At 43.1% G+C, this 21,604-nt stretch overlaps 1 protein-coding gene across 1 annotated transcript in view; it reads left to right on the top strand.

Moving 5' to 3' along the window:
- The window catches only part of IFI44L (interferon induced protein 44 like), a 33,757-nt gene extending 13,348 nt beyond the window's left edge, over positions 1–20,409 (top strand). Inside the window, exons 9-22 of the mRNA XM_077928117.1 lie at positions 12–511; positions 603–654; positions 2,551–2,746; positions 3,553–3,705; positions 4,605–4,776; positions 4,980–5,080; positions 5,951–6,159; positions 12,547–13,046; positions 13,138–13,189; positions 15,082–15,277; positions 16,570–16,722; positions 17,436–17,607; positions 18,538–18,638; positions 19,775–20,409. Of these exons, the coding sequence (XP_077784243.1) occupies positions 12–511; positions 603–654; positions 2,551–2,746; positions 3,553–3,705; positions 4,605–4,776; positions 4,980–5,080; positions 5,951–6,159; positions 12,547–13,046; positions 13,138–13,189; positions 15,082–15,277; positions 16,570–16,722; positions 17,436–17,607; positions 18,538–18,638; positions 19,775–19,987 (2,770 nt within the window). The 3' untranslated portion in view covers positions 19,988–20,409. The remainder of the gene's footprint in view (positions 1–11; positions 512–602; positions 655–2,550; positions 2,747–3,552; positions 3,706–4,604; positions 4,777–4,979; positions 5,081–5,950; positions 6,160–12,546; positions 13,047–13,137; positions 13,190–15,081; positions 15,278–16,569; positions 16,723–17,435; positions 17,608–18,537; positions 18,639–19,774) is intronic.
- The last annotated feature ends 1,195 nt before the right edge of the window (positions 20,410–21,604 follow it).

Genomic DNA, 21,604 nt, shown 5'->3' with positions numbered 1-21,604 from the left:
ATTTCTTTCAGATTAAAGATGGCCCAATCTCGATTGACCAAAACTGAGAGAAAGGCGCTGCTGGATATTTTGGGATGCCAACATCTAAGCCTTCTCTATAAAGCAAGTTTGCATACCTACAATGTCGATGCATTTCATAACAAATGCGACAGTCAGGGCCCAACTGTAGTTGTGGGATACAATGCAAGTGGCTATATCTTTGGAGGCTTTACTGAACAGAGTTATGCTTCAGCTGGGGAATACCTATTTGATAACAATGCTTTCCTGTTTAGATTGAAAGGGAAAGAGCAGGAGCCCAGCATACTAAAATTCCCAGTCAAGAATGCTGTTGAGGCTGTCCTTGACCATAGTGAATATGGTCCTACTTTTGGAGATAACACACTTGTATTCCTGTCAGAAAGCGAGAATAGTGTTACCACAGATGCTAACACTAACAGTTACACACTCAGTGCAGAAGAACTACATGGAAATGACGAAGTCCTTTTGGAATGTGAAGTATATCGAGTTGAAGGTGAGCTGAAACAATGATTTAAAAGTCATTTCACTTTTTGAAACCCGTTGATTTGCCCTCTTGCTGATATCAAATTTTATTTTCTCCTTAGGGCTGAGTAGCATTTTGGAAAAACCATGGCGGGAGATGACATGGACAGCTGAGTAGGTTACTGACTTGAGAAACACTCCCACCCCATTTTCCCCCACACCACACACCATTTAGGCAAGCCAGTGGCATTGTTTCATTTACAGTGGTACCTCGGGTTAAGAACTTAATTTGTTCCGGAGGTCCGTTCTTAACCTGAAACTGTTCTTAACCTGAGGTACCACTTTAGCTAATGGGGCCTCCTGCTGCCGCCGCCACCTAATTTCTGTTTTCATCCTGAGGTAAAGTTCTTAACCCGAGATACTATTTCTGGGTTAGCAGTGTCTGTAACCCGAGGTACCAGTGTATTTATTTAAGGCATTTATATACAATTTACGGTAATCCCTATCGTTTCCAAATGGTTTCAAAGTTACCCCAGTTCAAGGGCACATTACAGCTGGGCTAAAGCACTTGACCAGTGAGGGCCAAGTGAGGGGTGTGGCTTGTGGAGAGTTCTGAGGGGTAAGATGGAGGCCTGGAGGACCACATTTGGCCTCGGCACCTGAGTTTCCCAACCCCTGCTTCTAACAGGTGTCACTTTCTTATCTTTTCTTCCTTTGGCTAGTCATCCTCTCAGGTACACGGTCTAAACCACTGAGCCTCTTGGGCTTGCTGATCATAAGGTCAGTAGTTGGAATCTGTGCGATGGGGTGATCTCCTGTTGCTATTGTCCCAGCTTCTGCCACCTAGCAGTTTGAAAGCACAACAGCACGAGCAGATAAATAGATACCATTGCAGTGGGAAGGTAAATGGCATTTCTGTGCACTCTGGCACTCGTCATGGTGTCCTGTGCACCAGAAACTGGCCACGTGACCTGGAAAAAAACTGTCTATGGACAGATGCTGGCTCCCTTGGCCTGAAAGCGGAGATGAGTGCTGCTCCCCATAGTCGAATTCAACTGGACTTAACCATCCAGGGGTCCTTTACCTTACCATCTCAGGATGACCTCCAGTTGTGGTTTTGAAACACCCCATTCAGTCTAAAAGCAGAGTTGCAGTCTAAAAGAAGAGTTACAGGGCAGTCTTAAAGTCAGTGTAGAAAGAAATCCCGTTTCATTCATTGTGGATATAGAACAGCATCCTTAACCCTTGCACATCGTTTATTTTAACGGTATCACTATGCTGCTGGGGTCCAACAGGCCCCTTTCAAAAGTCTCTGCTAGGAATAAAATTAATGATTGATTTCAAAGTGACTCCATTTTAACATCAAAATAGAATTTATTGATATTGCAAAACCACGACCTAATATGAAATGAATTGGCAGTGCATTGGAGTCTACCGTGCTAAACTAAAGTCATCTGTGGGCTATCAGGGAGCACTGGGGAATAAACAGAAGCATGCACCATGCTATTTGAGGCTACAGCTTTACCTTGGCCTCAGATAATGTCAGATGATGGGAAGGTTGGTGTAACATGGACATAATGGCCTGGCAGGTCAAATGGAGAAGGCTGCCAGGCCCAGTGAGGCCCACAAGCTGCAGCTCCCCACCAGTGGAGATTAGTTTAAAAGCTGATCACTTCATGAAGGGATGTAGAAAGAGGTCTGCATTTTCTTATTTTAGGAGAATCAGGCAGGGAAGGAAGATATTGTATGGGGCAGTAGGCTAAAAATGGTGGTAAACAGCAGAAATGAGTCTCCAAAGAGAAATTCTTTTGGAGGTGGTATTTAAGCAATTTCTCAACAGCTGTGTCTGAAATGTGGCCAGTTTAGGTCACTAAACATGTAGGTACTCTGTGCTAAATTTCAGAAGGTTTGTACACATTATCTTCATTTGATTCACAATTAAACCCACAGGATTCAACATAATAGAGTGTTGCTTTGCTTATCAACTTTAACACTGTATAATCCGGGATATATGTATATATGATTACGCTAATATGGTTAATAGACAGATGTATTTTGCTACCTTGGCAGGAAAAGGGAAGCACTGATGAAAGAAATAAGAACTTACAAACCTTGCTTGGATGCTGTGCCCCAGTGTCGGGTTCTGCTTGTTGGGCCAGTTGGAGCAGGGAAGTCCAGTTTCTTCAACTCTGTGAATTCAACTTTCCGAGGCTACGTGTCAAGTCAGGCTGCAGCAGGATCGGATTCCACAAGTCTGACAAAGCAGGTAGCTCTGCGCTGATAAAGGAAAAGTTAAGGGAGGGCCTCCAGAACGTATTTGGTTCGTAACCCGAGGTACCACTGTATTTCCAAACATGTTGGCCAATAACTAATGGCAACAAAATGATACATAAGATTCAATATATACTTCAACTAGGGTTCCTAGACTACAACTCCCATCAGCCCTTGCTAGGAGACCATTTGAAAACCATAGAAAGCACAAAACACCTTGTCTTCCCCCTTCCTTTCCCGGCTGTTGTAAGGGTTTTCAAGCTGCAAAGGAAACATTCAGATACCTTCAAAGAGCCAAGCCCAGTCCTTTTGGCAGCTGACTGATTGTAGCCCATAAGCATATGTCGGCACAGAAGCGCCTCTTGATTAATGCCAATTATCCAAATTATAGAGGAACCAAATAACGCCGGAGACGGAGGCTCGTCCATGGCAGGGACACACATCCAGATATGGGCTTGCTTGGCACAGCAGGATGCAATGAGCTCTCCAGATCCCACTGGGGAACATTGCTAGTATTTTTGCCACATAAATCCTGGCTTTCCTCTGCCTGAACCGCCATTGACTGGTGATGTGACCATACTTAACTTGCCTTTCTAACCTGTTTCTTGTGTAATGGAACTTTTGTGGTTTTATACAGAGCCACAAAAATTACAGTAGATATTATATATACTATTAGGTGAAATACAGTAGATAGCATATATACTAGTAGGTGAATTTTGTCATTTACATATGTAAAATAGAAAGGAAAGCAGATAGGAATAGATTTCAATATGGTGTTATTTGCATTTTTTTAAAAAATAGTATAGGACTTACCATCTTAAAAGCGGAAGCAGTAGAACCCCACTCCCGATCATCTTCTGTGATACCATGGGACTTGAAGTTCAACCCAATGCTGGTCTTTACATTGAGGACGTGCGCAGCATATTGGAGGGCCATATTCCTGATCGGTACTCGGTAAGATGCATCCTCTATTGTTCATTTTAGATGGAGAGATTATCATTTAGGAACCTCTGCTTTTCATTTCTAATTTACTTCTATAATGCAAACATCACACTTCCTGTGGTCCGCCATTATAACCCCAGCAAGCGCAGTTTTATTTTCCCAAGTGGTTTGCCAGGCTAAGGACTGATTTACATCCACAAATCCATGACATGGCTTGGAAACACAGTTGCTAGAAGACTGGTCCTTGGGGAAAGCTGATCATGTGATTTGGCTCACCATGAAGCCATGGTAGTTTCAGCCCATGCCCTCAAAACTCATCTTCTTCTGAGTAAAAAAAATATTGAAACCATTTGGGAAATATCTCACAGATCAGCTTATCATGCTGAGCAGCCCGAACATGGTTGGGTTTTTAGTTTCCACCTGCAATTGATTGGATGTGCAAGTTAGACCTCTCTCTTTGGGGAAACCCAAATAGCCACTTGCTCTCTTTGACCACCAAAGAGCAGTCTCCCTCCCCTAGGGGGGAAAGCGGTATGGGGAATCAGTGGAAGAAGAGGAAATGTGGAAAAGCCCTTGGAGGAGAATTTGGGAAATTGCTTGTTGTAATGGTCTCCTCAGTACTAGACTGAGAACACCAGAGTACTAATTCAGGTACTACACCCTCACCACACTGGGTAAAAATGCTTTTCAAAATGGGGCGGCAACTGACTACATGTCATTTTCCGTGTACTTGTATGCAGAAATGGTCACTTTACATATCAAAGATGGCTGCTCCATGAGCACTACGTGGGGGCTGTCATCTTTTTGTATGTAGGTTCATCCATCCCTATGTCTCTCACACAACCCTATAGGAATCTGATTCCCTTGCAGCTATCCTATATTTTTTCTTCTATTACCCTTTTCCTTTTCAGTTCAATCCATCCTGTGTTATGAGCCCCAATATGCCAAACTATATCAAGTGCCCCTCTCCAAAAGACCGGATTCATTGTGTTGCGTTCATTATTGATGGGTCCAAGGTTGAGATCCTCCCTGAGAAGCTGGAAGAAAAACTGAAAGACATCCGTCGAAAAGCGAACAGTTTTGGTCAGTCTTTTAAATTTATTTTACATTTATGTTTTGATCAACCTCAATGTAGTTGCTATCTTATTTCATATTATAAAAAATGGCTTCAAATAGTTCTTTGCTCATTGCTAAAAAAACAATAATAATTGTGGTGGCTATTCCCAATTCAAAAGGAAAAAACAAACATTTATTATACTCCTTTTTATAAGTTAATCTCCTTACAGGTGTTCCACAGCTTGTTATTCTAACTAAAGTGGATCAGATTTGTCCTATTGTTGAAGAAGATATATCATACGTATACAAAAGCATGGCTGTTCAGAAGCAGGTAATCTGTTAAATTAAAATCTATCTTTAAAGCTAGTCAGGCTTTTCTTTAATATTTTAATCTTTCTGTTACTTTTTCTTTCCTTGTTTTGTTTTGCTTCTGCTCATACGTCTTGGTTTTTTTTTATATTCTCTACTCTGGGCTACTGAGAATATACACTTGAAGGTGATGGCTGGCTGATAAATGTCCCTGGACTCAGCTACACAGATGCAAATAAAACATTTTAAAAGGGTTGTGAAGTGCAATATACCAAAGTGACACTAGCTGGTGACAGTGAGCTGTATTTTTCAAAACATTTTTTTAAAAAGCATTTTCACAGCGTTTTTAAATATGTGTGTAGATCCCTTCTCTGTGTGAGAGGCAGGAAAGATAAGAGGTCCCAGGCTGAGAGGCTGGGAAGGTCCATCCCTTTCTGTGTGAGACACGGTTTAAGAGCTACCTTTGAGGGATGACACTGCATTTTTCTTTCTCTTTCTGTTTAGATTAGTTTGTTTTTTATTGCATTGTATTATGAAAAGCTGTCATAACATCTTTGCGCTCTAGATGTGCAAAGCAGGGCTGTTGAGGTTTGTAATTTGGAGAGTGTGTGGCCTGAGGAAAACCCTAGGGTCAAAGAGAGGCTCACCCTGGTCTAGGGCATTAAAGGTCATAGGGCATTAAACCAACACTTTTCAGTTGGACCTGGAAATGGACTAGACCTTGTTTCTTGTAAGTGGCCCTGAATTTTTTTGGTTTGGGTTCAGTGTACGGATATGGGGCATAAAAATGTAATTAATATGGCCAGCAGTGGCCTTGTGTCAGCTGGTGGGACCAAAGGGGCATAAAAATAGTGTTCCCTTGGTAACAAATCACATTTTATTTCCTTTACAGATGCGGCTAATGGAAGCCAAACTTGGCATCCCTCTGTCTCATATAGTTCCTGTTAAAAATTATTCCTCGGAGCTGGAACTGAGGAATGATGTTGATATCCTGATACTCATGGCAGTGAGGCAGATGCTTCGTTTAGCTGAAGACTACCTTGACGACTGTGATGACGAACCTCCGGTCAATCGTTCCATTAAGGATTGTTATGCTGAGCCGTGATATATTTACTGAAGCCCATTAGAATTCTAGTTTATGCTTTAGCTTTTTAATAAAAGTGACCAAGTTTATTCTCCATTTAGGGAGATGCCATTCCAGTTTTGAAACATGCTTACATACTAATCTCAGTATCTCGCTGTTGCTCCTGCTGTATGTATGTGGGTAATGGACAGGCTAACTGTAGAGCTGCAAGGCTTTTATGTTCTTTTGGCCTCCAACATCCTTTCCAAACCTAAAATTCTGTTTCTATTATAAGACAATCATTAAGACAATAATACTATATAGGTAGCTTGCACGAAGTCCATTACACTGCGACTCCAGGCTAGAAACCAGATTGGTGTGTGCACTAGAGATGTGATCTGAAGGGAAAGAGAAATAAAAAATACCAGCTGCCAGGAAAACCACTTATGCTATGAGCAAGTGCAAGAGGGTAACTAAGCCATCAACCAGAGGCCTTGGAAAAGTTGAGAAAGTGGTGCAACCTCAAGTTATAGACGTGATACTAGGGAGGGGAGGGGGGGGCTTATATACAGGGGTTGATGATTCTCATGTGATGTGCAAGATCAATAAATAACTAGGTATAAAATGGACTTCCATGTTGATGAGAAATATTTCAGGTGTTTTGTATCTTTTTAATGTTACTGCTTTCTTAAAACAAATAAATAAATGCATGTGAAACTCAGTGTATGAATGAATTCTGAAGTTACCAGCTGCAAAATATGCCACCCCTGGTCCCTGAAGTCCTTACTCAACTTGGAGGATTTTGAAAAAGGGGGAAAGGAAGAAGGAAAAGGAAGGGTAGACACTTAGCCTGTTGCTGTAAATCTCAGAAAAAGAACTATCCCCATAAGAGCACATAGTGCTGCTGTGGATAGATTTTTCTGAAACTGTTGCTCATATTGGGGGCATGCTAATAATTGCTTGGCTAATAATCTCAGCGGGACGCGGGTGGTGCTGTGGGTTAAACCACAGAGCCTAGGACTTGCCAATCAGAAGGTTGGCAGTTTGAATCCCCGCGACAGGGTGAGCTCCCGTTGTTCGGTCCCTGTTCCTGCCAGCCTAGCAGTTCAAAAGCACGTCAAAGTGCAAGTAGATAAATAGGTACCGCTCCAGCGGGAAGGTAAATGGCATTTCCGTGTGCTGCTCTGGTTTGCCAGAAGCGGCTTAGTCATGCTGGCCACATGACCTGGAAGCTGTACACCGGCTCCCTCGGCCAATCAAGCGAGATGAGCGCCGCAACCCTAGAGTCGGCCACGACTGGACCTAATGGTCAGGGGTCCCTTTACCTTTAATAATCTCAGCAATGCAGCAGTTCAAGTTCAATAACCTTTGTGTCTCAGAACTGTAGGGATGTTTAGGACTGAATTGCTGCCTTCATGTGCATGTCAGTATGCCTTTCAACCGATGTCAGCGACTGGGCTCAATAACTGGTTCTGCCCCGACTGAGCTAAGCGACTGGAGCACTTTCACAGACCTTCCAATCCTGGAAAGCAGGTCTCAGTGCACTGGACTCACAACTGTGCATTGTGAGCCCCAGACTCAGCAAAGTATAAATAACGCGGAAGGTAGCTGTGAAGCATAACTTCTTTTATTTCTAATAGCTACTACAAACTAAGGAACTGGCTTGCGTGAGTGTTACATCTCCCACTCAGCCATCTAGACACTACATAGATAAGACTCTCTCAGGCAGTCAGAGTCAGGCAGTCAGGAGCGGAAGAGTAGAAGAGCAGTTTCCTCCCCCTCCTTTCTCAAAACATCAGATCAGGAGATTCTTGCAATGGGAGGGGGTGAAAATATCAACAGTGCATTCACATCTGCTACTTAAAGGAACACTTTTGGGGTACATGTTCCAGAGATGCCACCGTAGTCTTGGCTGGGCACAGGAATCTGGCTGGCGTAACCCATGGTCAAAGCAATTATTTAATGCTTTCCCCCCCTAATAGCGTTTGTAGTGTTTTCTATCATGGTTGCTTGTTGGGAGCGCCTCTATCTTTTTAAGCTGTTCAACGAGGAAATTGTATTTCATCTTTTGGGATGTTTACCATTAGCATCTGTTGGCATGTTCACAGTAGCAAAACCAAGTCACACTGAGAGCAAACTTGTGAAATTATAAAGATCTGCGCAGCTTGTGACCTAGATATATTTCCCCATATCAGCCAGCTCAAGTTCTCAGATTGCCCCAGGGGGCCACAGTAGGAATTGTTGCCAATGTATCAGAAGGAATGCATTTCCTCTATAATGGGTGATGCGGTATTTCCTGAACAGTAATTTACCCTGCTGAAATACCTGGTGTTCTGAAATACCTGGTGTTAGTCAAATGTAACATACAGTGGTACCTTGGTTCTCAAACTTGATGCGTTCTGGGAGTTTGTTCGACTCCCAAAACTGCAGAAAAACCAAGGCATGGCTTCGGATTGGCTGCAGGAGCTTCCTGCACTCAAGCAGAAACTGTCAGACATTCAGCTTCTGAAAAACATTTGCAAACCAGAACACTTCCAGGTCTGCGGCTTCCGGGAGCCAATTTGTTTGGGAGCCAAGTGGTTTGAGAACCAAGGTACCACTGTAATTTGATCATACCTTAGGACGAAAACAGACCTGAAATCTGATCAAAAATATTTCTGAAAACATTATTTTTATATGTGTGATTTCTTCTGTTATAAAATGTTCATTTCAATTAGACGTCAAGTCTGTTATTAGTATTTGTCTGGCTTCAGGGTTTTGTTTTTAAATGTTGACCAGGTTTGCCCTCTAGTGGAGAACAATACAGACAATTTAAGAAAGATAAGGCACTCTTCTGAATCATATTGAATTTAGTGGCTTGATGCTGAAATAATGAGATGGCCTTGTGGAAAAGAGGGGATTTCCTACAGCCCTTTGCTATGTGTAGTCTTCTGCTCCTAAGAGTTTAGCCTGTGCCCTGTGCCTTACTGCAGGAAGTGTTTTTATTCTTTAATCCTAATGAGAACACGATTCCAGCTGTGACTTTGTGACTTGGGATCTGGGTGGCGCTGTGGTCTAAACCACTGAACCTATTGGGCTTGCCGATCAGAATATTGGCGGTTTGAATCTGCACAACGAAGTGAGCTCCCATTGCTCTGCCCCAGCTCCAGCCAACCTAGCATTTCGAAAGCACACCAGTGCAAGTAGATAAATAGGTACCACTGCAAAAGAAAGGTAAACGAGGTTTCCGTCTGCTCTGTCTCTGAAAGCAAGATGAGTGCCACACCTTCATAGTTGCACCCCCATAGACCTAACCATCCAGGGGTCCTTTACCTTTTACTTTTTGATTTCATTAATGAGCAGTGCTATTTTTATAGAAAAAGAGGTGCTGGAACTCACCATGAGCAACTCCCTAGTTCTCTTAAAATGGCAATGGAGCCCACCTGAGAGGTGCCAGAACTGAGTTCTGGTTAAAAAAAAAAAAAGCCCTGGTAATGAAGAGAAGTAAGTCACTCTGGCCTGTTGTAAGTAAATTTGAGGATATATGGTACACATCTATTTGCTCATTGGGATGAATGACTCCTTCATTCCCAAAAGGAACACTAATGCAAGACTGGCCTGGATGCAGTCAGGCCAGAAATCAAACACCTGCAGGGAGCTTGTTACTATTGCACAGAAGACTAGTTTCTACGTTCCACCCTCATCCTAAATCCAGGCAAGAAAGAGACATTATTAGGGTTCAGAGACAAATGTCACTCTTCCCACCCACATTCACACAGACCAACCTCAGTTCTGGTACTGGTACTACAAGCATTGCAACCTCTAGGCCATGTTCAGCAGTAAGGAAGGTTTGAGGATATATGGTATACATCCATTTGTTGCATGTTCAGACCCAGAGACCTCCCCCCCTAAATAAAAACATATTTGACTCAAATTTTAGTTTGGGTTTTTGGCAGAATTTAGGCCACAGCATTATTGATTACAGAAAGTGAGTGGTTGCATAGGCTCTGGTTCAAATAATTCTCTGCACCCTTGCTGAGCCAGAGCTCTATCATCGGTCAGCCAAGGGTGAACACCTGAGGTAGGCGGAAAGCCCGGGAACGGACTATGTCCACTCCCCTGGACACAGGCATGGGCACAACCCCCTCTCGGAGGTTGACCAAACCAAGTTGAGTCGCTGGATTCCTTTAACACAATACCCTTCACATAGGGATGGCAAGACTGTTCCCCCATCCCTATCACCTGAACCAGTGCCTATCTGCAACGTTACAAGTTGTGATGATTTGGTACGTGGCAGGCGAAACCCAAGTGGCGACAGCCAATCAGTCAAAATTCCTGCCATACCTCTGTCCCAACGACAGACAACACATGATGGCATAGCAAGGTCAATCGCAAAATGCCCTAAATATTGGGAGAGGTGGGCGGGTGTTCCGATGCATGAGCTGAAAGAGGAAGCTCTGGGTCACGTGTATAGGTATTTATAGGTCCCTCAATCCATTTAGACAGCACCCCATTAGCCAGATTAAACCCATCAACGAGGGACCTACCAGTCGGGTGTTATGGCTGACCAATATACCCACCCACAACTAGAGGGCCAGTCTCCAGGTCTCACCACAACACGTGACCTTTTTTAGGAGGAGGAGGAGTTTGGATTTGATATCCCGCTTTATCACTACCCTAAGGAGTCTCAAAGCGGCTAACAATCTCCTTTCCCTTCCTGCCCCACAACAAACACTCTGTGAGGTGAGTGGGGCTGAGAGATGCTCTCTTGCACAAGCTAAGGGAAAGCAGACTCTTCCCTGCATTAGCCAGGCCCTCTATCAGCCAAGAGCAGTCATTCATCCCCACCCATTTGCAGGATCTCTGCAGCCTGGATTCAGGGATGTGAGCCATTTGCTCTTGCACAAGCTGAGACCCCCTGCACCCCTCCCTATATGCTCACAGTCATTTCAGCTTTATGTAGGATTTTGTCTTACTGTCAGGTATCTTGCAAGAAATTTCTATTTTAGTTCTACCTTCCTCCCTAAGAGCATTCCCCCCTACATAGTCACAGACTCCAGGAAACCTGAGAAGGCGTGTTTCTGCTTCTTGAGCACCTCTGCACTTTCACTTTCGTTTCTCCCTTGCAGACACGAGCTGCTTCTCAGAGGGAGGAGGCTTGTTTGCAGACGCTCCCGGGCTTCCAATCTGAAGTAAAACAGAGCTCTGGAAACAGGAAAAAATATTCCCCTAAACTGGTAAGATCATGTCATGATGATATTTTCCTGCCACATACAGCTATTAAAATAGAATGGAGATTTTTAAACGGTTGCTTGGCTGCTCCATACGGTTTTTGGTGATTCAGCAGCTCAGCTTAACAATTGCTTTGCATGTATGCTTGTGAGAGATTTTCTGAATCTGATCCTTCAGTGAAAGGGAAGCTTTTGGGAGGGCACCGAAATTATCTAACTTTATCTACAAGCGCGTGTTAATCTCTTGGGTGGAGTCAGAAAGCCTCGGCTGGTATTGTCCATGTGAAAAGAAAAATATTATTCTTCACCATCTAGTGGTGCTTTCTGTTTTTCAACCGTTAGTTGGGGGAAAGCTGCTTTATATTTGCAGATCACCATGAAACCTGATGCTTATTTAATACAGCAAGCTGAAGGCACGCACAGAACAAGCCTCCTCCCCATGCTTACTCAGGCATGTTCACTGGGGCCTAGCCCCCTAAGTAAGTATTGCAGCTGCAGTTCACAGACCAGCAGCACAAATCTGTGCAGGTTGAATCAAATGAGGCTCTTATTGTCAAAGCTTGTTCTCCAGCTTCTAGCATGTCTTGGGTGGGGCTGTAGGACTGAAGTCTTCTTAACATTTACCCTGTGGAGGTTTGAAAGAGAAATGTGGCATATGTGTTTGAAAGAGCCTCTCCTCCTCCTCCCGGAGGGGAGGAGTTGTGATCGGGAGCTGTTCCTGCACTTTGCATTGGGCATTCCTGCCCCTGCTTGCCATCACTGCTGCCGCACTGCGCTCCCAGGCATCCTACCAATCAAGGGGAGTCTTGGGGGCAGAGTTTAGCCGCTCAAATGCAGCCACGGCAGTTCCTGCCCCTCATTGCGCTGCCGCGTTTCAACGGATCACACAACCACCCTTCCCTTTAGTTCATCGCTTTGTGCTTGACCTTGCTATAGACCTGTGGTTGGTAACCTTGGTTGCCCAAGGGGCCTGGTAGGAATTTTTATCCAACTGGCAAATTGGCACCAGCCACTTGGTTTTTCGCCTATCTTGTAGCAAATCGTCACAGTCCTGGTCTACATTGGCTGGAAGTGGGTTTCTGAATTTCAGACAGGGATATTGCCTAAACCTGTCTTGAGATGCTATAAATTGAACTTGGGACCTTCTGCTACCAAGGTTTGGCTGTTCCTAATTTCAGAAATATTTATATTCCTACTATATCTCATTTCTTTCAGATTAAAGATGGCCCAATCTCGATTGACCAAAACTGAGAGAAAGGCGCTGCTGGATATTTTGGGATGCCAACATCTAAGCCTTCTCTATAAAGCAAGTTTGCATACCTACAATGTCAATGCATTTCATAACAAATGCAACAATCAGGGCCCAACTGTAGTTGTGGGATACAATGCAAGTGGCTATATCTTTGGAGGCTTTACTGAACAGAGTTATGCTTCAGCTGGGAAATACCTATTTGATAACAATGCTTTCCTGTTTAGATTGAAAGGGAAAGGGCAGGAGCCCAGCATACTAAAATTCCCAGTCAAGAATGCTGTTGAGGCTGTCCTTGACAATAGTGCATATGGTCCTACTTTTGGAGCTAACACACTTGTATTCCTGTCAGAAAGCAAGAATAGTGTTACCACAAATGCTAACACTAACAGTTACACACTCAGTGCAGAAGACCTACATGGAAATGACCAAGTCCTTTTGGAATGTGAAGTATATCGAGTCGAAGGTGAGCTGAAACAATCATTTAAAAGTTATTTCATTTTTTGAAAGCTGTTGATTTGCCCTCTTGCTGATGTCAAATTTTATTTTCTCCTTAGGGCTGAGTAGTGTTTTGGAAAAACCATGGCGGGAGATGACATGGACAGCTAAGTAGGTTACTGACTCGAGAAACACTCCCACCCCATTTCCCCCCACCCCACACACCATTTAGGCAAGCCAGTGGCATTGTTTCATTTATTTATTTATTTAAGGCATTTATATACAATTTAATCCATATAATTTTCAAGTGGTTTCAAAGTTACCGCAGTTCAAGAGCACATTACAGCTGGGCTAAAGCACTTAACCAGTGATGGCCAAGTGAGGGGTGTGGCTTGTGGAGAGTTCTGAGAGGTAAGATGGAGAACCACGTTTGGCCTCTGTGCCTGAGTTTCCCAACCCCTGCTGCTAACAGGTGTCACTTTCTTATATTTCCTTCCCTTGGCTAGCCATCATCTCAGGCACACCGTTACACTAAGCCTCATGATCTTGCTGATCGTAAGGTCAGCAGTTCGAATCCGTGCGATGGGGTGATCTCCTGTTGCTTTGTCCTAGCTCCTGCCAACCTAGCAGTTTGAAAGCAAAACAGCACGAGCAGATAAATAGATACTGTTGCAGTGGGAAGGTAAATGGCGTTTCTGTGCACTCTGGCACTCATCATGGTGTCCTGTGCACCAGAAACATGCCACTTGACCTGGAAAAAACCTGTCTGTGGACAGATGCCGGCTCCCTTGGCCTGAAAGCAGAGATGAGTGCTGCACCCCATAGTCGAATTCAGCTGGACTTAACCATCCAGGGGTCCTTTACCTTACCATCTCAGGATGACCTCCAGTTGTGGTTTTGGAACACCCCCTCTTCAGTCCAAAAGAAGAGTTATAGGGCAGCTATATAGTCAGTGTAGAAGGAAATCCTGTTCCATTCATTGAACAGCATCCTTAACCCTTGCACATTGAACATCATCCTTAACCCCTGCACATCGTTTATTTTAACGGTATCACTATGCTGCTGGGGTCCGACAGGCCCCTTTCAAAAGTCTCTGCTAGAAATAAAATTAATGATTGATTTCAAAGTGACTCCATTTTAACATCAAAATAGAATTTATTGATATTGCAAAACCACGACCCAATATGAAATGAATTGGCGGTGCATTGGAGTCTACCGTGCTAACCTAAATTCATCTGTGGGCTATCAGGGAGCACTGGGGAATTAACAGAAGCATGCACCATGCTATTTGAGGCTACAGCTTTACCTGTCGTGACCTTGGCCTCAGATAATGTCAGATGAAGGGCAGGTGGGTGTAACTTGGACCTAACGGCCTGGCAGGTCAAATGGAGAAGGCTGCCAGGCCCAGTGAGGCCCACAAGCTGCAGCTCCCCACCAGTGGAGATTAGTTTAAAAGCTGATCACTTCGTGAAGGGATGTAGAAAGATGTCTGCATTTTCTTATTTTAGGAGAATCAGGCAGGGAAGGAAGATATTGTATGGGGCAGTAGGCTAAAAATGGTGGTAAACAGCAGAAATTAGTCTCCAAAGAGCAATTCTTTTGGAGGTGGTATTTAAGCTATTTCTCAACAGCTGTGTCTGAAATGTGGCCAGTTTAGGTCACTAAACATGTAGGTACTCTGCTAAATTTCAGAAGGTTTGTACACATTATCTTCATTTGATTCACAATTAAACCCACAGGCTTCAACATAATAGAGTGTTGCTTTGCTTATCAACTTCAACACTGTATAATCTGGGATATATGTATATATGATTATGCTAATATGGTTAATAGGTAAAGGTAAAGGTACCCCTGCCCGTACGGGCCAGTCTTGACAGACTCTAGGGTTGTGCGCTCATCTCACTCTATAGGCCGAGGGCCAGCGCTGTCCGGAGACACTTCCGGGTCACGTGGCCAGCGTGACAAAGCTGCATCTGGCGAGCCAGCGCAGCACACGGATTCTATCTATGGTTATCTATGGTAATCTATGGTTAATAGATGGATGTATTTTGCTACCTTGGCAGGAAAAGGGAAGCACTGATGAAAGAAATAAGAACTTACAAACCTTGCTTGGATGCTGTGCCCCAGTGTCGGGTTCTGCTTGTTGGGCCAGTTGGAGCAGGGAAGTCTAGTTTCTTCAACTCTTTGAATTCAACTTTCCGAGGCTACGTGTCAAGTCAAGCTGCAGCAGGATCGGATTCCACAAGTCTGACAAAGCAGGTAGCTCTGCACTGATAAAGCAAAAGATAAAATGCATTCAGTATTTTTCAAGCAATATTTCAAATGCATGTATTGTTTCAAAATATATTGTTTATCCTAGCTATAACGAATGTCCATTTTGAAAAGAGAATTCATGCCTCACAAGCCTTTTAAATCTGCAGCCCTGTAGATAAGGTTTATTGAGTGGAAATAACTGCATTTTTGCAATTGTGGCTGCATTTTGAAACAAACCATGTGTCATTAGAGGTAACTGCTGTGACGGTAAAATTTGTAGGTGATACATTATTCAGAGGTGATATCCTAAGCTGGCAGTGAAGAGCTCCAAAAAGGATACAGTGGTACCTCAGGTTACAAACACCTTGGATTACAAACACTTTGAGTTACAAAGTCCACTAACCCGGAAGTAGTACCTCAGGTTACAAACTTTACCTCAGGATGAGAACGGAAATTGCGCGGAAGCAGCGGGAAGCCCCATTAGCGAAAGCACACCTCAGGTTAAGAACAGTTTCATTTTAAGAATGGGACTCCAGAACGTATTAAGTTCGTAACCCGAGGTACCACTGTATTTTCAAACATGTTGGCCAATAACTAATGGCAACAAAATGATACATGAGATTCAATATATACTTCAACTAGGGTTACTAGACTACAAATCCCATCAGACCTTGGCAGGAGACCATTTGAAAACCATAGAAAGCACAAAACACCTTGTCTTCCCCCTTCCTTTCCCGGCTGTTGTAAGGGTTTTCAAGCTGCAAAGAAAACATTCAGATACCTTCAAAGAGCCAAGCCCAGTCCTTTTGGCAGCTGACTGATTGTAGCCCATAAGCATATGTCGGTACAGAAGCGCCTCTTGATTAATGCCAATTGTCCAATTGTTACAGAACAACCAAATAACGCCGGAGACGGAGGCTCGTCCATAGCAGTGACACACATCCAGATATGGGCTTGCTTGGCACAGCAGGATGCAGTGAGCTCACCAGATTCCACTGGGAACATTGCTAGGATTTTTGCCACCTAAATCCTGGCTTTCCTTTGCCTGAACCTCCTCGCTGCCCATGGAGGCAGCGAGGAGCTACCACCATTGACTCGTGATGTGACCATACTTAACTTGCCTTTCGTAACCTGTTTTTGTGTAATGGAGTTTGCAGTTTTATACAGAGCCACAAAAATTACAGTAGATTAGTATATATACTAGTAGGTGCAATTTGTCATTTACATATGTAAAATAGAAAGGAAAGCAGATAGGAATAGATTTCAATATGGTGCTATTTGTATTTTCAAAAAAACAGTATAGGACTTATCAACTTAAAAGCGGAAGCGATAGAGCCCCACTCCCAATCATTTTCTGTGATACCATGGGACTTGAAGCTCAACCCAACACTGGTCTGGACATTGAGGACGTGCGCAGCATATTGGAGGGCCATATTCCTGATCGGTACTCGGTAAGATGCATCCTCTATTGTTCATTTTAGATGGAGAGATTATCATTTAGGAACCTCTGCTTTTCATTTCTAATTTACTTCTATAATGCAAACATCACAGTTCCTGTGGTCCGCCATTATAACCCCAGCAAGCGCAGTTTTATTTTCCCAAGTGGTTTGCCAGGCTAAGGACTGATTTACATCCACAAATCCATGACATGGCTTGGAAACACAGTTGCTAGAAGACTGGTCCTTGGGGAAAGCTGATCATGTGATTTGGCTCACCATGAAGCCATGGTAGTTTCAGCCCATGCCCTCAAAACTCATCTTCTTCTGAGTAAAAAAAATTTGAAACCATTTGGGAAATATCTCACAGATCAGCTTATCATGCTGAGCAGCCTGAACAAGGTTGAGTTTTGGGAAATTGATTGTTGTAATGGTCTCCTCAGTACCAGACTGAGAATACCAGAGTACTAATTCAGGTACTACACCCTCACCACACTGGGTAAAAATGCTTTTCAAAATGGGGCAGCAACTGACTACATGTCATTTTCGCTATGCAGAAATGGTCACTTTACACATCAAAGATGGCTGCTCCATGAGCACTACATGGGGGCTGTCATCTTTTTGTATGTAGGTTCATCCATCCCTATGTCTCTCACACAACCCTATAGGAATCTGATTCCATTGCAGCTATCCTATATTTTTTCTTCTATTACCCTTTTCCTTTTCAGTTCAATCCATCCTGTGTTATGAGCCCCAATATGCCAAACTATATCAAGTGCCCCTCTCCAAAAGACCGGATTCATTGTGTTGCGTTCATTATTGATGGGTCCAAGGTTGAGATCCTTCCTGAGAAGCTGGAAGAAAAACTGAAAGACATCCGTCGAAAAGCGAACAGTTTTGGTCAGTCTTTTACATTTATTTTACATTTATGTTTTGATCCACCTCAATACCAATGTTTCATTGCCTGTGCAGGCTGATTGCTGAAATGGTCCCTCAGCTATGTAGGAAACACTGACCATTGATTGTGAGTTGATGAACTTCTTATCTTGGTTTCCTGAGAAGTATTTAACACTTCTCTTCAAAGCTCACACCTTCTCAAAGATAAATGATTAGAGCTTTTTTATGGAGCAATGAGAAGCAGACCATATTGTCCCACTATCTGAATATGTTGGAGGCAGTTGTGCATACCTGACTGCATGAATTTTCAGATTGTCGCTTCTCCCTATTTGATGTCTGTCAGTGGCCCATTGGCCCTTGGAAGGAGACTTCATAAGCCAGGGCTTAGATCATTGTACAGTGGACGGTCTGGTTGCGAACTTGATCCATGAGGGAGGCATGTTTGCAACCCGCAGTGCCGCGTCTGTGCATGCGCAGGTTGCGATTCGGTGCTTCTGCGCATGCACAAAGCGCGATTTCGCGGTTCTGTGCATGTGCGACCACCGAAACCCAGTACTTCCGGGTTTCGGTGTGTCTGTAACCCGTAAAAACGCAACCTGAAGTGTCTGTAACCTGAAGTATGACTGTACTTGCTTTACCAAACAAGGACTGATTCCTAGAGATTTAACTATTAGCTTTCAAATATGTAGAGGAATTATTCACAGGAAAGATGACCTCCACCAATTTTCTCTTTAAGCACAAGACACCCTACCTGTAAATGTCTTCCCCAAAAGAACAATGTAGTTGCTGTCTTATTTCATATTATAAAAAATGGCTTCAAATAGTTCTTCGCTCATTGCTAAAAAAACAATAATAATTGTGGTGGCTATTCCCAATTCAAAATGAAAAAAACAAACATATATTGTACTCCTTTTTTATAACCTAATCTTACAGGTGTTCCACAGCTTGTTATTCTGACTAAAGTGGATCAGATTTGTCCTATTGTTGAGGAAGATATATCATACGTATACAAAAGCATGGCTGTTCAGAAGCAGGTAAACTGTTAAATTAAAAGCTATCTTTAAAGCTAGTCAGGCTTTTCTTTAATATTTTAATCTTTCTGTTACTTTTTCTTTCCTTTTTTTGTTTTGCTTCTGCTCTTGCTTCTTGGGTTTTTTTATATCCTCTACTCTGGGCTAATGAGAATATACACTTGAAGGTGATGGCTGGCTGATAAATGTCCCTGGACTCAGCTACACAGATGCCAATAACAGATAGGTAGCCGTGTTGGTCTGCCATAGTCAAAATAAAAAAATAAAAAAAATAAATAAAATTCCAGTTACAGATAGGTAGCCGTGTTGGTCTGCCATAGTCAAAACAAAAAAATTCCTTCCAGTAGCACCTTAAAGACCAACTAAGTTAGCTCTTGGTATGAGCTTTCGTGTGCATGCACACGAAAGCTCATACCAAGAACTAACTTAGTTGGTCTTTAAGGTGCTACTGGAAGGAATTTTTTTGTTTTGAAGATGCCAATAAAACATTTTAAAAGGGTTGTGAAGTGCAATATACCAATGTGACACTAGCTGGCGACAGTGAGCTGTATTTTTCAAAACATTTTTTTAAAAAGCATTTTCACAGCGTTTTTAAATATGTGTGTAGATTCCTTCCCTGTGTGAGAGGCAGGGAAGGGAAGAGGTCCCAGGCTGAGAGGCTGGGAAGGTCCATCCCTTTCTGTGTGAGACAAGGTTTAAGAGCTACCTTTGAGGGATGACACTGCATTTTTCTTTCTCTTTCTGTTTAGATTAGTTTGTTTTTTATTGCATTGTATTATGAAAAACTGTCATAACATCTTTGCACTCTAGATGTGCAAAGCAGGGCTGTTGAGGTTTGTTATTTGGAGAGTGTGTGGCCTGAAGAAAATCCTAGGGTCAAAGAGAGGCTCACCTGGTCTAGGGCATTAAAGGTCATAGGGCATTAAACCAACACTTTTAAGTTGGACCTGGAAATTGACTGGACCTTCTTTCTTGTAAGTGGCCCTGAATTTTTTTTTGTTTGGGGTCAGTGTACAGATACGGGGCATAAAAATGTAATTAATTAATATGGCCAGCAGTGGCCTTGTGTCAGCTGGTGGAACCAAAGGGGCATAAAAATAGTTCCCTTGGTAACAAATCACATTTTATTTCCTTTACAGATGCGGCTAATGGAAGCAAAACTTGGCATCCCTCTGTCTCATATAGTTCCTGTTAAAAATTATTCCTCGGAGCTGGAACTGAGGAATGATGTTGATATCCTGATACTCATGGCAGTGAGGCAGATGCTTCGTTTAGCTGAAGACTACTTTGATGACTTTGACGACGAAACTTCGGTGAATCGTTCCACAAAGGATTGTTACGCTGAGCCTTGATATATAGGACTGAATTTCTGCCTTCGTGTGCATTTACATCTGCCACTTAAAGGAACGTGTTTGGGGTACATGTTCCAGCGCATAGTAAACATGTAAAGTTATAAAGACCTGCGCAACTTGGGACTTAGATATCTTTCCCCATATCAGCCAGCTCAAGTTCTCAGATTGGCCGAGGGGGCCACTGTAGGAATTGTTGCCAATGCATCAGAAGGCATGCATTTCCTCTATAACTGGGGTGAGGGGGTATTTCCTGAACAAGAATTTACCCTGCCAAAATACCTGGTGTTAGTCAAATGTAAGATAATTTGATCCTAACTTACTTAGGAGGAAAACGTAGACTTGAAATCTGAACAAAAAATATTTCTGCAAACGTTATTTTGTGTGTGTGATTTTTTTTCTGTTATAAAATGTTCATTACAATTGGAGGCGAAGTCTGTTATTAGTATTTGTCTTGCTTCAGGGTCTTGTTTTTAAATGCTGATCAAGTTTGCCCTCTAGTGGAGAACAATACAGACAATTTAAGAAAGATAAGGTGCTCTTCTGAATCATACTGAATTTAGTGGCTTGATGCTGAAATAATGAGACGGCCTTGTGGAAAAGAGGGGATTTCCTACAGCCCTTTGCTATGTGTAGTCTTCAGCTCCTGAGAGTTTAGCCTGTGCCTTGTGCCTTACTGCAGGACGTGTTTTTATTCTTTATTCCTAGCGAGAACACCATTCCAGCTGTGACTTTGTGACTTGGGATGTGGGTGGTGCTGTGGTCTAAACCACTGAACCTCTTGGGCTTGCCGATCGGAAGATCGGCGGTCCGAATCTGCGCAACGAAGTGAGCTCCCATTGCTCTGCCCCAGCTCCAGCCAACCTAGAATTGTGAAAGCACACCAGTGCAAGGAGATAAATAGGTACCGCTGTGAAAGAAAGGTTAACGGGGTTTCTGTGCACTCTGGTTTCTGTCATGGTTTTCCCATTCCATTAGAAGTGGTATAGTCATGCTGGCCACATGACCCAGAAAGCTGGCTCTGGACAAACGCCGGCTCCCTTGGCCTGAAAACAAGATGAGTGCCGCAACCCTATAGACTTAACCATCCAGGGATCTTCTTTGTCCACAAATGTCTCTCTACCATGAATGTCCAATTGTTAGGGCTTCAGTCCTGTTTTAAATGTACAAACAGGACATGAAAGCAAAAGCTTCTCCCTACTGCTACTCCCCAGGAATTGTTGTTCAGCAGCAATTGCACTGTCTCTAAACGTGGGTGCTTTATATAGCCACAAGTCTAACAGCTATAGATAGACTTGCGCACAGTAAAAAGGGGTGTTCAGACAAAGTAATTTTTCTTACAGGTTCTGCTCCATAAACCCTACATTTGCTGCGGATAAAATGAGTAATGATTGCGGTAATGGATAGAAACATGATTCTGAACAACAAATGCTACCCCCCACCAACAGCTCCTCAGGTTCTGATTTGTCCTTGAAAGAGATAGTCACAATAGCCTCTAGTACTATTTCTTCACAAGGGAGTTTGCCAGAAATCCTGCCTGGAACTTCTTACCTCTTTGGGAAATGAGATTCTTGAACAAAAAACAGTTTTTGAAATGTATAGAAAATTCTAAACCTGCTT

The sequence above is a fragment of the Podarcis muralis genome, chromosome 5 (assembly GCF_964188315.1).
Source record: "Podarcis muralis chromosome 5, rPodMur119.hap1.1, whole genome shotgun sequence".
NCBI classification, from domain to species: Eukaryota; Metazoa; Chordata; class Lepidosauria; order Squamata; family Lacertidae; genus Podarcis; species Podarcis muralis.
Note: the sequence above shows the minus strand (reverse complement) of the source record. Positions and strands in the feature narration are given on the sequence as shown.